General features: G+C 30.0%; 1 protein-coding gene across 3 annotated transcripts in view; it reads right to left on the reverse strand.

Annotated features, from left to right (window-relative positions):
* LOC148312231 (discoidin domain-containing receptor 2-like) overlaps positions 1-17,423 on the reverse strand; it is a 413,155-nt gene that overhangs the window by 66,332 nt on the left and 329,400 nt on the right. For all 3 annotated transcript variants that reach the window (XM_088277615.1, XM_088277614.1, XM_088277613.1), the window contains one exon: positions 8,794-9,031. In XM_088277615.1, the coding sequence (XP_088133741.1) occupies positions 8,794-9,031 (238 nt within the window). The remainder of the gene's footprint in view (positions 1-8,793; positions 9,032-17,423) is intronic.

The following is a 17,423-nucleotide window of genomic DNA, read 5'->3' on the forward strand; positions in this document are numbered from 1 at the left end:
ATGTGTCTTGTCGGCGGAGTTCTTTTTTAATACGTTTTTTATTGTTTTTAACGATGTTAACCTAATATACACACAAAAATAGAGAAAAATTAAGAATATAAACTTTTTACAATTTTCATAAAATTAACTCTAACCCATTCCTTTATTTTGACATTGTTCCATATTTTATTTTGACCTCTAACATCCGTCGGCAACAAATTAAAAATGTTCGGAACGATATATTGCAGTGTTCTACTCCCATATTTATTGTTAATTCGTTTTGACTATCAAACCTTCGTTGTGTGTAAATCGTGTATCATGGTTGTGTGCTAAAAGATTTCGATATTTTTGTCTAGTTTGGTGTTCAACGATGATACTCATCCACAATATTCCACGTACCGGCAGTGTTTATTGCAGTGTTCTACTCCCATATTTATTGTTAATTCTTTTTGACTATCAAACCTTCGTTGTGTGTAAATCGTGTATCATGGTTGTGTGCTAAAAGATTTCGATATTTTTGTCTAGTTTGGTGTTCAACGATGATACTCATCCACAATATTCCACGTACCGGCAGTGTTTATTGCAGTGTTCTACTCCCATATTTATTGTTAATTCTTTTTGACTATCAAACCTTCGTTGTGTGTAAATCGTGTATCATGGTTGTGTGCTAAAAGATTTCGATATTTTTGTCTAGTTTAGTGTTCAACGATGATACTCATCCACAATATTCCACGTACCGGCAGTGTTTATTGCAGTGTTCTACTCCCATATTTATTGTTAATTCTTTTTGACTATCAAACCTTCGTTGTGTGTAAATCGTGTATCATGGTTGTGTGCTAAAAGATTTCGATATTTTTGTCTAGTTTGCTGTTCAACGATGATACTCATCCACAATATTCCACGTACTGGCAGTAATTTTAAATGTTTACATATCAATATTGGATTGTCCCTTTGATTATATATATATGACTGGGCACAATTTTTTTGATTATGGAATATCGCAGATTTTGAACCATTAAATTGACTTTTGTACAACGGTAAACAAATCACCGGACCATGTTTGAAACAAAATGAAATGTTAAAATATAATTCTCTTTGGGGGTTTATTTTGACCTATGTAATGTGTAAACTTAACATCAAATAGGGTGACATTTGAAGGGGTGGGTGGGGTAAGGTGGGGTAGGTGGTGTGTACAAGTGTTTATGATTTATTATCCAAGCCTGCCCCTAGATGGCGCCAGTTATGCTCGCAATACGCGCCTATGGATCGTGACCGAATCAATTTAATTGCTTAATAAGCGAACTTTGCTCATTACACACAGCCAGTTAAACTGTGATGGCAGTTTGAATAGTAAAACGGAAATTAATCGTATTATTTTATTGTTTTTCAAAAATAATTGTATACACACTGTTTCTGTAGCTGGCTCTGCATATCGATAGTAATTGTTGGTCGTTACCAAAAAATGTAGCATTGTTTGGATTGATATTTCCAACTCATAATGTATTACTTAAATTTTCGCATTTAATGTTAGTAAGATTTTTTCGGCGATTACCCAGACTTATTTTATCGTATTAAAATAAAATAGTAATGTACTTTTTCCCTTTTTTCTTCTTCTCTTTCCTTTTTCATATATTTGTAATTATTTTCTACTTCCAGCTTCATTTGCATCGTAAAAAATTTCCCCGCTTGTTCATCATTAATTCGCTCTACATACCCAAACCATTGTAACTACCCTTCTTTACCTTATCGATATAACTTATTTCAGCATTGCATTCTATCGTATTTAATTGTTAAATATTTTTGTTCACGTTTTTAAAGTAGCGTAGTTTGTTCATGATTTGTATTATAAATATTTGGATGAAACATACTGGATTGCAATATTTACACGCATATAGTGTATTTCCTGCAGGCGTTTCTGTATGAAAACTGCAATCGTTTAAAATATAATTAAATCCGACATGTATGCAAGCGCAAATGTGTGTGTTTGAATAAGTGTATGACATTTATGGTACGAGCATTATATTTAGAATTCAAAGTAGCAAAACGGCAGCTGTAATTATATGCCTGTGGAGGAAATGTACCTTTTTATTTTACAGGACAGAAAGATCGTGATTGTTAAATATTGAACAAAAATCTACATTTCCTAATTTTTATCGATTTAAATATAAAACAAACATTTTTGACTTATTAATATCGGTGAAGAAGAACATGGAAGTCTGGGCATTTAACGGCTTACGACCGTCATAGGCTTGGTTAACTGATTTATTTAACCCGTGAGTTCGATCAATATATCTAGAAGGTTCAAAATTTGAGTAGTGTCGTTTTCAATCATGGGTAGAATTGGTGAATGTTATACGCGCAATAAACAATCACTTAACCAATCTTATGACGTAAATACCCAGAATTCCATATTATTTTTAATCTATGTTGGGATGTTAAAAATAACTCCTAAGCGGAGATAATCCAGATTTGTGATCAAATATTAGGACACACTCAAAATGTTGGAAACAAGTATAAAGCTAATGGGTGTCCTGACGCTTTGTAAAACCAGTTCTTCATATTGGTATAAGGGTAACCAATTAAACTTATTATATGTTTGTTATATTAAAGCCTATTTTGAAATCTTTAATAATTATTTCGAATTTCGTTAATTAATTATATTAATTCCGTTAACATCGCATTTTTTGACTTCATGATATAAAAATTGGAGTTTTTTTTAAATTGTGACACGTAAAAAATGTAACTAGACGTAGATGAATATACAATAAATAGAATTTAGAAAACAAAACTAATTTTTCTATACTCGTAATTGAAAATGTTTGAAAAGTTATAAATATAGAGGTTTTTCTTTTATTTCGTTTAAAAATGCCACGAGACTTAAATAATAAAAAAAACAAATGATGAATTACTTAATCTATTTTATTTTCAAACTAATTTCTATATTATGTAATAACAAGCAAGAAGAAAAAATACCCTCATTGCTCTTTAACTACTATCATGATGGTATTTAAAAAAAATATAGATAAAAACTGTTATAGATGTTGAAATGGCTCGTGTTATCCATTATTCGATTAAACTGTTCACCAACGTATCATAGTATCGATTGATCGATTTATTTCATATGTAAGTTGACCTGAGAACTTGACTATTGTACAAAAAAAAACTAAAAAACAACCAATAAAAACTGATAACCCTTAAAATAAAGCATTTATCGAAAAAAAAACACGCACGATTTTCGGAATGAAAACAGTTCACCGTCAAACAAAATTGTATCAATCAATTCGAAATTAATTTACGCGGCCTACAAAATATAATCTGTTTGCACAAACAACCAGTGTATGAAAAATTGAGATTGGTAAGTCTGCATCGGCCTATGGGTGCATGTATTTGTAAATCTGTGTTTGTGTTGGCATATCGCTCACTTCTTTCAAGAACGTCATATATCATTAAACTTGATTTTTTAGTAGAACGTTTTTAAATTTAACACAATAATACAATGTATAAAAAATAAATATTAAGCTACTTATTGAACTTTTTATTGTGCAACAGATCTTTTTAGGTAAAAACTGAAGGGTTTTTTCTCCATTTGAAAAATATTTAGTATATTTAAAAAAATACTTAAAAAATACCTTTTCTTCAAAATGCAAACACAACACTTTCTGCCCTGTAGCGGGTAAATATTAAGTTAAAAATATGGCGCTTTTGCTGGGATATAGTACATTTTCTGGGCATTCCGAAAACATGCACAACTGAAAATTGATGATTTTTGATTTATGACGTTCTTGAAAGGAGTGAGCGATATGTTGTGTTCGTGTAGGTAAACAATCACAGCCACGTGCCGAGCCGCAAATGCATTGGTAATAAAATTTCAATTATGGATTTATAATAACCGCAAACAATCTGGCAGGACGAGCGAAGAGGAATATATGTATGAATTCTGATTCGAATCGAATAGGCTCGGGGGCGTATGCTAAATACATCAATCAAATAAAAATGTTTTCAATAATTGGTCTAACATTCGTACACTGATTGGAAAATACATATTTTAAGGGTAATGAAAAACAACTACAGCTAAAACGAATATAAAAATTCAGAACTTTTGCCCAATTGTCTTCTTTCTTATTCTTCAAACCCTTATCCATACCCCTTTGGTGCATAGGGCACTGCATCATATAAACGTAGTGTTATATTGATCGTTAACACATGCACCCGTGGGTTTGATAAGGGTCAAATGAGAAGAAGAAGAGACATAATATTTAGTCGTAATAATTAATTAAATATTAATTAAAAATAATATAAATAATTCCAATCCATATTTTTTCCAAGCTCTTATCCGCACCCCAATGGTGCATAGGGCACTGCATCATATAAACGCAATGTTATCTTGATCGTTAACACATGAAGGAAATGTGATCAGCCCTCCGCTTCCGGTACCAGTTCAAGATAATATTAAATAAATATCAGATTGAAAAAATCACTCCTATTTATTTGACTCCACCAGGGATTCGAACATGGGACCTCCAGAACGGTAGCCGAGCGTGCTGACCATTACACTACGAAGGCGGACAATTATGGTCAACAATATATTGAAAATTGCCCACTTATAGTCAACAATATATTGGATACGGATTCATTTATAATTTTTAAAAACTCCTTTTCTTCAATAACGACTTCATTTTTTAAGTAGTTACAATAAATCAGATGAAAATTATGAACCGTATCCTCACTGGGATTTCCCGAAGAATCATCTAGCACGGAATTCTCGTATTGTATACATATATAAATAAACATATAATAATTGTTAACCTACGTTGCGTACACGTAGGTATACAATTATTAAATGTTTTATAATTAGACAGTGATAATTTATTATATTTTATACGCCACATTTCCCGAACAATCATCTAGCACGGAATTCTCGTATTGTATACATATATAAATAAACATATAATAATTGTTAACCTACGTTGCGTACACGTAGGTATACAATTATTAAATGTTTTATAATTAGACAGTGATAATTTATTATATTTTATACGCCACATTTCCCGAACAATCATCTAGCACGGAATTCTCGTATTGTATACATATATAAATAAACATATAATAATTGTTAACCTACGTTGCGTACACGTAGGTATACAATTATTAAATGTTTTATAATTAGACAGTGATAATTTATTATATTTTATACGCCACATTTCCCGAACAATCATCTAGCACGGAATTCTCGTATTGTATACATATATAAATAAACATATAATAATTGTTAACCTACGTTGCGTACACGTAGGTATACAATTATTAAATGTTTTATAATTAGACAGTGATAATTTATTATATTTTATACGCCACATTTCCCGAACAATCATCTAGCACGGAATTCTCGTATTGTATACATATATAAATAAACATATAATAATTGTTAACCTACGTTGCGTACACGTAGGTATACAATTATTAAATGTTTTATAATTAGACAGTGATAATTTATTATATTTTATACGCCACATTTCCCGAACAATCATCTAGCACGGAATTCTCGTATTGTATACATATATAAATAAACATATAATAATTGTTAACCTACGTTGCGTACACGTAGGTATACAATTATTAAATGTTTTATAATTAGACAGTGATAATTTATTATATTTTATACGCCACATTTCCCGAACAATCATCTAGCACGGAATTCTCGTATTGTATACATATAAATAAACATATAATAATTGTTAACCTACGTTGTATTGTATACATCGTATTGTATTGTATACATATAAATAAACATATAATAATTGTTAACCTACGTTGCGTACACGTAGGTATACAATTATTAAATGTTTTATAATTAGACAGTGATAATTTATTATATTTTATACGCCACATTTCCCGAACAATCATCTAGCACGGAATTCTCGTATTGTATACATATATAAATAAACATATAATAATTGTTAACCTACGTTGCGTACACGTAGGTATACAATTATTAAATGTTTTATAATTAGACAGTGATAATTTATTATATTTTATACGCCACATTTCCCGAACAATCATCTAGCACGGAATTCTCGTATTGTATACATATAAATAAACATATAATAATTGTTAACCTACGTTGTATTGTATACATCGTATTGTATTGTATACATATAAATAAACATATAATAATTGTTAACCTACGTTGCGTACACGTAGGTATACAATTATTAAATGTTTTATAATTAGACAGTGATAATTTATTATATTTTATACGCCACATTTCCCGAACAATCATCTAGCACGGAATTCTCGTATTGTATACATATATAAATAAACATATAATAATTGTTAACCTACGTTGCGTACACGTAGGTATACAATTATTAAATGTTTTATAATTAGACAGTGATAATTTATTATATTTTATACGCCACATTTCCCGAACAATCATCTAGCACGGAATTCTCGTATTGTATACATATAAATAAACATATAATAATTGTTAACCTACGTTGTATTGTATACATCGTATTGTATTGTATACATATAAATAAACATATAATAATTGTTAACCTACGTTGCGTACACGTAGGTATACAATTATTAAATGTTTTATAATTAGACAGTGATAATTTATTATATTTTATACGCCACATTTCCCGAACAATCATCTAGCACGGAATTCTCGTATTGTATACATATATAAATAAACATATAATAATTGTTAACCTACGTTGCGTACACGTAGGTATACAATTATTAAATGTTTTATAATTAGACAGTGATAATTTATTATATTTTATACGCCACATTTCCCGAACAATCATCTAGCACGGAATTCTCGTATTGTATACATATAAATAAACATATAATAATTGTTAACCTACGTTGTATTGTATACATCGTATTGTATTGTATACATATAAATAAACATATAATAATTGTTAACCTACGTTGCGTACCCGTAGGTATACAATTATTAAATGTTTTATAATTAGACAGTGATAATTTATTATATTTTATACGCCACATTTTAAACAAAGGATAATGTGGTGCTAATATAATGTATAATATTTATTATATTGTACTTCAAGACATGTAATATTATAGATCCAAATATAACATTATTCTCAGGAAGTTATAAACAAATAGATCTGTAGTATACTAGAATCCCAAACTATATCAATGATACCTTATTTAATAAGTGATTACTTATTTTGTCTGGAATTCAAAATAAATTATAGTTTCTAATATAGGTATTTCAACTTGTAACGAAGCTACTTAACTAAGGGGGCCACCATCAGCCCAATAAAAAAGAAACCTATATTGAATTTATGCATCTTAAAAAAGTTAGTGCAATATTGATGTTTAACACAGATGTAAAAAGTGATCATTAAAGCCAGCCAAGTCAACACAGCTGGGATGCTAAAATTTTCATATTTTTTCGTTTAAAAATGAAAGATGATGTGTCTCAAGTTTAGACAACTATAATAAATATTGATATATTGTATTATCCGTAGGGTTAATAATTCAGTGTCTGATATAAAAAAAATAATTTTAAATTATCCCTAAGATAAGGCAATAATGAATGTTTCTTATAAACTGTTTTTTTTTACAAATGTGTAAAAAAAGCTCTCTTCTTTAAGCGATGTTTTCGTATTTCGTAAAAATTGATTTCGAAAAATAAATGTACGAATGTGGTAAACAGCTATTGATCGTGAAAGTAAGCAACACTCGCTTGAATTGAATGTGCAATTTGCAACGTAAAATGTACATTTCCAGTGTAAATTTACATAAAAGTGGCTTTAAAATGTATGCTACTCTGAATTCAATTTTGTAGTCAAGTTGACATATCACGATATAAAATTGCTCATTTACATATTAAACTAATTAGTTTTTTGCCTGATATTATTATTTTAACGTGAAAACCCAAATCACCCTTATGCCATTGTAACGCTATTTAACCATTTAAATTATTATTTCATTTCCGATTTGAATTCCCATCATTAGTTACAAAACATTAATTTATAGTGTACACAGTAATTTTTAACTCCTATGATATGAGACAATTTGTTATCATATATCTCACGATCTTACAGTCATTTAAAAAATAATAGTGATTAAAGATAAAGAAGCTGGTAGGAATACATACACTTTTTTGTGATTAATGTGTATTTACCGTTCATTCAAAGTAAATAAGAGTTCTTTAGTGTTTTGAAATTTGCAATAAAGATTTTCGGAAGTCATTTCAAGATCTATTATGTTTTCACATATCGCTCACTCCTTTTAACAACGTCAGATATAAAAAATCGTCAGTTTTCAGTTGTGCGTGTTTTCGGAATGCTCAAAAATTATACTATAACCCAGCAAAAGTGGCATATTTTTAACTTTATATTTACTCGCTACAGGGCAGAAAGTGTTGTTTTTGCACTTTGAAGAAAGGGTATTGTTAATTTTTTTTAATATTAATTTTTTTTTCAAATAAAAAAAAACCTTCAGGTTTTACCTAAAAAAATCAGTTGCACAGTAAAAAGTTCAGTAAGTAGCTTGATATTTACTTTTAATTCATTTCATTATATTCTTAAACTTTAAAAACGATCTCCTGAAAAATCAAGTTTTTTGATATATGACGTTGTTGAAAGGAGTGAGCGGTATGTTCAATATCATATGAAATTAGCGCATATTATTACATACCATACATCAAAAGATCACATTACGACTTTTGGAACTAATTAACCACGTATGAAAAGGACTTAATGTAACGATAAAATTTATCACAAGTACTTTTGTATTTATTTTTGTGTAATGTCGTGATTTGAAAAAGCTTACCTCTTCGCCCATTACGTCTGAGTAGCGCACCCACTTTCCGAGCCGCGGTCTCCAGTATTCCAGCACGTAGGCCTCAGTGAACTCCTTGCCCTGGCCGTTGCCAAACCGTCCCTGGGTTTCCGAAGCGGTGATGAGGTGGACCTTCCTGAGATCTATCTGCAGCCACTCGCTACTGCTGCTATCCGCAGTCACTTGTTGTTTGGGACACCACGCGCCTCCATTGCGTTCGCTGTGAAGTCTAAAAAAATATAACAATTATTATAACCAACGAATAACACTTAAAAATACATCGTTTTACTAATAAATAGTAAAAAAATGTTTTACTTAGTAAATACCACTGTTTCTTATAATATATTGTGACACGTGTTTCGATGCATTCCACTCATTTTCAAACAATACAATTCAAGAAAAAGTGGTATTTACTATATCTAAGTAAAACCACAAAATAATTTGAGTAAAAATGGTAGATTTTACCACAATATAACTGCCGAATTAATTAACGTAAACATAAATAATACTAGAAAAGCATTTTACACAGTTTACTCATAGTTTGTTGCCTTTATTTGTTGGTAAGAATACTTGAAAAATAATAAAATATAACGGATCATAAATTCAAGACGCATCCGAAATAAATAATTAATTTGAATACCCTATTATGAAATTGATGAGCAATAATGTTTGGAACTGACAATGGGTGGCATTCTTATTTTTTTAATGTAAATTGTTTTGTTTTTTGTGAGTAAATTTTATTTTATTTGAAATTTACACATCTCGCTTATTTTCCATTTATATACTATTAATTTTAATTTTCGGTGACTTTGTTTTGACATTCAATAAACGTTGTCACAAACATATGTATATATATATATATATATATATATATATATATATATATATATATATATATATATATATATATATATATATATATATATATATATATATATATATATATATATATATATATATATATATATATATATATATATATATATATATATATATATATATATATATATATATATATATATATTTATAAATATATATACATATATATATATATATATATATATATATATATATATATATATATATATATATATATATATATATATATATATATATATATATATATATACACACACGTGTGTGCGTGTGTGTGTGTTGAAAATACATCGGGAAAAAAATAGGACATGCTACTGAAAATATCATTGCAAGCATGCAAAATGCAATCATGGATTCATCTCGGAGCCGGAAATGAAAGACGCATTAAATAAGCGTAGTTAGTCATAAATATGTTCACCGAGCGAGTTGTATAAAGTCGAAGGCGAAACGAAATATTTTTCCAATAATATCATAACTTGAGGCGTCTCAAATTGCAGCGGTTATGATTAACAAAACGAATATGTTTAAAGTCCTTTGGTGTCAGGTTGCGTGGTTCCTTGCGGTGCGCCGGGGAGCGAGTACAAGAGAGGTCTTATTAAATTAAATTAATTCCACGCAGTCACTTCGTTTCCTGCCAATAAGAAGAGTAGAGGAGATATGAATCTGGATGTATATTATAGGTCTCGAATAAGATGAATACAGAATCCACCACATCGGCACGGAGAGTCCGTTCCGAACATAAACAATCTTTACGCGATGTCTCTGCGTATTTGCATTAACAGCTTCGCACTTTGCATGTCCGCGAAATGCCAACATCAGAAGTAGAGAACCATAAATAATTATTACTTAAATTAATTAATAAAGGGTTAATTAAATTAATGTTTATTATTAAGGGTTATTATTTCCATGTAGAATTGCAATTTGCATGAATGTGGTCTTCCTCTTGGAGAAAAATGTTTGCGAAGACAGGGTAGTATGGCGTTCTATTCTATCTGCCTATACCTGCGGGAAAGCGGCGTGATGCTTAGTTAGCTAGTAATAACTTCCATGAGTGAACATTTTCATGTATTCAGAGTGATTATTAAATAAGTCACACTAATTAATAATTGTTTTATAATTTTCTACTATCAAGCTTTCCGTTACTAGGCCATGTAGATAAATGTCAATTAAAATAATGTTCTAAAAAGCCCAAATTGTAGATCTAAAAATTTAAGAAAATGAAAGAAAATTAGCGGGTTTCAATGAATAAACACTTGGTATTAAATAAATTTTGATATCTTGTTCTATCCATTTTATACAACTTCATTCCCTTTATCCCATTTTTTGCCCGTATTTTTTTTGCCCAAAACTCATATAAATTATTTTCATGCTTGTCTGATATAAAAAAAATAAATAAGCATATCTAAATATTTGAAAATTAAATAAACAATGTATGGAGTTAATATGATTTATAAAAATATTTATATTTTACTTGAATTTAGTAATTAAATAAAATATTTTTACATGTAATATATGCAGCATAATATGTATTTCGCTATAAAATTTAAGCTGTGAAAGTGACTTAATTTTTGTAAAAAAATAAATATAATAAATGTGGCAATGGTTTTAAAACACTGATCGGCTTTGAGTCACTCCGATATGAATATTAAATAATGAATATCTGTTAATATATTCCCTTAGGATTCCCTCGCGAGGACACGAAGCACTCATAAATAACTGATGTATACAGACACTCCCAACGACGTCGACAGTCGACACCTATCTCCGCAGACTGATAAACACGGAATTATAACAGTTCCACCGAGTGTGCATACAAGGGTTACCTGCAATACTAACCATCGGATGCCGCTTGTTTTTTTGCATAATTTCATCGCGTAATAATTTTTAAGTCAGTTAGACGCGAAAAAACGAGGCCGGAACATAACACGTATATTGCAAAACGAAAACATCGTCGTTTATGAAAATTGTTCTATGCACGAAGTCTTTCGATTTACGGAAAATAAATTTCTTGCGATACTTTATTAGTTAGACAATTCTTGATTCAATGGTTCAGAGTTTATATCCCGCCCTACTATGTAAATTAATACTGATTAGAATATATTACTATCCACATCGTTAATATGTGACACATAATTTTGACACAGCGATGTTATCAGATCAAATATAAATAAGAAGGGTTAGTTTTCGAAACTTGGAATGAATATGATACATAAAAGTGATTTAAAAAAATGGTTTTTGAAATCAACATATGATACATGCCAAAAAAACTAATACGATAGTTGAAAATATAATAGATTAATAATTAATAGAAATTAATGGTTTGTGATTACAAAATATAAGATATATACATGATTCGATATTTTAGACATAACGAGATAAAATGCACCTTATGTAGTTTTGTATTTTGTTGTTTTTTTGGCAAAAAAAATAGTTAGCCGTAAAAAACACAAAACACAATGATAAATATTATTTTCAGTGTGTAGTACCTCATTGTTCATAAATAGCGTCTGACGTGCATATCTACAACGCACGCATGCGCAACACTATCTCTTCCTATCACTTTGTCGTTGTGTGTAGGTACCTTCCTCTCTTTTACACCACTCCCGTGGCGTCGGCATGGATTACTGTCTTTCTCCTTCCCTGAATATTTTATCTTTTTTTCCCTCATGTAACGAAATGTGCCTAGTAAATGTGACGCGTCCTTGAAATATCACATTCAATTTATCTTTCATTATCGATTATCGAATCGCCGCCTAAAAAATCCCTTTCTAAAATATGTTGATATAATTAAAAAGTCCGTATAAGTAGGAAAAAATAACTCTTTCATACATTTCAATTCAACGAGATTTGCTAAAAAGATAACTTCTGGAGTTAAGAATACTGTTTGAACGAATATATAATATCAATCATAAGAAATCTGTTGATCCTATAAATAACGAAAGTGTGCTAAGGAAGAGGAGTGAAATGTACAAAATAAATCTCGCAGATTAATAAGACGCGATAATTAATAGCCTTATTTAATATTGTAGTAAATCAACTTGATGTGAAAGATTATCTTTAAGTTTGTATCACAATATCGAATAATTAATTTCAAGCGTATCGCCTCTGGAAGAAAACAATACTTATGATAATAATAACTTTTCCACTTTCTATAAAATTTTACGAGAGAGTAAAAAAGTAAGTGTTACTTTAAAAATTATTTGAGTTTAACTTATTGCTTATTGCGCATGCTTAATATATAAAAGGCATTAATTAAAACACCAAAAAATTGTTCGTAAGATTTTTAAAACATTGAATAAGTTATCGATATTTTTAAACAAATTTAATCGGTTACAGTTATGGATTTCAACTCTGATTATGTTACAGAAGCATGCGCGGTTTGTTTGTAAAATTTAAAAATTAAATTACATTGAAACTCATAAATGTAAATACAAGAACACGATTTCAAGGTACGAATGTAAATCAAATGAACAACCTACACATCTACAAGTGATGTTCATTATTTTTCACCAAATTCCCGTTATTGACGGATCAGACTTGCGTTCGCTACTCAAAAGTTCTATTTATTTTGTGCATGAATGAGTGGGACAAAACTCTGGAATGAATAGTTACGCTAAAAAGAGGAATAAATAGATATATTTTTACCTTCAAACTTTTCTTCCGTATCTCAGCTCTATACTTTTCAGCATAAAGCGTTAAGTGACGGTGTCATATTAAATAAGAATGAAAATGGCTGTACCGAACCTTGTTCGAAACACTAAGAGAATAAAGTATAAACTTCCCATTTTCTTTATAAAACTAATGAATACATAAAATTTGAGTATTTAACTTTCGAAAGCTTACAATGATCGTAAATATACTAGTCCATTATTATGTAAAGGTATTGCGAGTGACGACGTATTGTTTTACTTTTAATAAAAATCTTGATTTTATCTACATTTCTAAAAACAATATAACCCCATAAACTTCATTTTGATTATTAAAAGACACCTTGATTGGCATTGGATGTACGTATATGTATAAGGGTTTATCAAGCTTTTCGGTAAATATTATATTTTCGTTCATAAATATTTTTAAAGTCTATGCAATAAACCGCAAAAAAGTTTTGCAAAACGTTTTTTGATGATGAAAATCGTTGAAAATTATGAACTATCGCCACGTTTCAGTGTGGGTGTATTTTAAAAGAAAAACTGATACTTATAAATTTAAAAAAAATCCTCGGTACAAGTTAAAATGGATTTAAAAAAATATTAATATATCACTTCAATTTACAGGAAATTCAAGCGACAAACAAGTACATAAACTCGTGCATAACTCAAAAACTAAGTTTTCATTTTCTCTCGGTGTTTAAGTAATTCAAGACTGGACAACATCCTGCATAATATGTATAAATGTCTCGCCCACAATCTACTCCGCAATTAGCCCGAACTCGAAGGAAGTGAAATGGAAGCAAAGAGAAAAATTTCTACCTCTTAATCTTAGAGAGAATATATATAAAGTAGTGGTACTTCTTTGGGAAAACTATGTTTTTAAATACTTGAGTTGATAAACTAATTTATAAATGCAATTCAACTTTTAAGCGGATATTGCGAAGATCCATAAAAATAAATTTCAACCACTTTGAAGAAAAATTATAGCTACCGCTTTATTACAGTTATTTGATTGTTGGGTATTTTTTTTATTTAGTTGAATATATATATATTTAAACTCAATCTTTGACCAAATGAATATTTCGATAAAAAGCATTTAGTAAAATCTTAAATTGAAAACGGTTGCTAAAAATAATCTTATTTAGAATCACTAAAAGATGAAAGAAAGCAACTACATTTATGATGAAAATATAAACTTCATCTTTTTAAATATTACAAAAAACTTTGAATGAAACAGATTTCATAAATCTGGCAATAATCTTCTTGTATTCCTCAAACTTAAACCTTAATACGTCAACGATAATACTCGTATGATTATATTTTGGCTTTTTTGCATGATCATAATAAGACTTTTATATTCATTTGGAATTATAATACTTCATGCAGAAAAAATCACAGAAAAACAATAATGAAACAAGAATAAGATCTTGAAAATAAAATAAAATAAACGTAGGTATAAGTGCGTAAATATTTAAAAAATATGATCTGGATTTGCTAGCAGATGTGGTTGTCATTGATCAAAATTAATATCAAAATCACTGCAAAGCTGTCACAGCACATTAATATTTCCTTAATCCGTTAATTTCTCGCTTGAATATTCTGCAATCGCAAATATTAGCATAAGAACACCTCTTCCTGGAATTGGATTCATTAATCAGAAGATCATTTTTATAATTATATATGTACTCGTATGTATGCATAAATCGCAATATGTCTCATGTATTTTAGTGACCGAAAATAAACTAAACATGTTCTGTTCTTGAGATTCCTTATTCAATGAAGGTTTCAACGTTCAACGGTTATATGCTATTAATGAGTAATAATAATAAAACCCTTATCCGCACCCCAATGGTGCATAGGGCACTGCTTCATATAAACGCAGTGTTATCTTGATCGTTTACACATGAAGGAAAGGTGATCAGCCCTCCGTTTCAGGTACCAGTCCAGGGTAATATTGAATAAATATTACAGTGAAAAAAATCACTTTTATTTATTTGACCCCCCCTGGGAATCGAACCCGGGACCTCCAAAACGGTAGCCGAGCGTGCTGACCATTACACTACGAAGGCGGACAATTAATGAGTACATTAGGAAAAATGATATTATTCTTCTTCTGCTTGGTGTAGGCCTTGTGGCTTATTTCTAAGAAGGATTATCCTCCAGCGATGTCAATTCCCAGCTGTCAATCAACCTCTTTGGTGGTCTGCCCGTGAGTCGTCTACCTTGTGGTTGGCCGTACAATGCAATGTGGGGGAGTCTGGATGGTTCCATTCTCCTCACATGCGCATACCATTGTCTCCTTTGTTGCCTCCCCACCTAACGACATCTTCGATCTCGCATATTTCCTTTTTCCTGAAGTTTATTATTCTGTCTCGTAGACTACTGTCAGATATGCTTCTTAGAGTCATCATTTCTGACACTCTAAGCGCGTTTTTTGTGCATACAGTATTTACAATGATATATATGCGTGAAATAGATTTTATTAAATATATTGTATGTAGGCATGTATGTAGTAGGGTGTGTTGAACTTTGGATCTGGGTCGAATTATAGAACTTGATCGATGAATAAATCATAAGCAGAGGATGAAATGAAAGTTTAATCGAGCCATATTTTAATAATTCCATCTACATCACCGTGTCAAACTTTGTGCCAGCTTTACGACTTTCCGTGAGGGTTCACAGATGCAATATAAATAATGTGCCTAGTCAAGATAGGCCTAGTTCCGCCCCCAGTACCTACCAGGAGCGGTGTCAGTCTATAATTAATTAACCGTCAAACTCTGCAGGCAAATGGAGGTCTCACTATAATAATACTGCACAATATTATACGACTTTACTTTAACGTGTGACATATTTTAATTGGAAATGTTTTATTAATCTATTTCTGAGTTTCAGAGACAAATAATATATTACCTCGGCTGAATGGCTAATTCATTAATGAATAGCATATGAAAAGCAATAGATATTAATAAGCACTAAACTATTTACATAACGTGTTACTTATCTCTCAACGTTAAAGAGTAGCTTACTGTATGCATATATATATATATATATATATATATATATATATATATATATATATATATATATATATATATATATATATATATATATATATATATATATATATATATATATGTGTTAAGCAATTAAAATAGGTACCTAAATAGAAAACATTGATTATGTGTACAAAAACTAGCAGATGAAATAGAGTTAAAAATCAGTTATATCAATCATAATCAAGAAGAACTATTAAACAATGATAATTATCTTTAATAGAAATGATGCAGATATTATACACTCATATTAAACAGATTTTGTCGAACAATAACACTTTCATTACTCTCGTGACATCAATAAACACACGAAAAGCGAAATAATTTAATGCGTATACAGCACTTAACTATGTAATATACTAAAAATGCCTAATGTAAAGGGATCATAATAGTAAGTCACGTATTTTCAACTTTTGTCGTGTTTATTACTAAATGACTGATGTGTATTAATGCCTTTTCTCTGTTTCAAGCTCGGTTTATATGTCAAGGTACCTACTTCCACAACTTACTAAGTCATCATAAACGTAATGTACTCAGGAAGGGTGAAAACATATGCCACTGAGAACTTGTAGACATAGGGGTAGATGGTGACACGAAATATTTAATATGTGTATATAAAGCCTTCATCAAATAAACTTTACAAAATGTCAATTTAAACGGAATGTTTTTACAACATTTTGAATGTGTCCAAATACTCGTTCACAAAATCTGGGTTTCTCCAGTTAGTAGTTATCAAACATTTTTGATATTTCAACAAATATGAAGAAGAATATGGAAGTCTGGGTATTTACAGGGCTTACGACCTGTCAAATGAGGAATTTGAATCTGAAAAATAAGTCTCCAAGAGGACAATGGCCTTACAAAGGTTGGAAATATTTTGCTTGTATGATGAATACTGTATTGCTATCCCAAAATGTGAGAACTATTGACGCAGAAAACAACTATCCATACATTAACAAAGTATTTTTCTTAATGAATACAAACTTCATTGTCTACTTAAACACACGTTTAGACCACACACGGTTTCTCAGTACGTGCA

The sequence above is a fragment of the Brachycentrus maculatus genome, unplaced genomic scaffold (genome assembly GCF_059751285.1).
Source record: "Brachycentrus maculatus isolate JH-2025_06_01 unplaced genomic scaffold, ASM5975128v1 h1tg000048l, whole genome shotgun sequence".
NCBI lineage: Eukaryota > Metazoa > Arthropoda > Insecta > Trichoptera > Brachycentridae > Brachycentrus > Brachycentrus maculatus.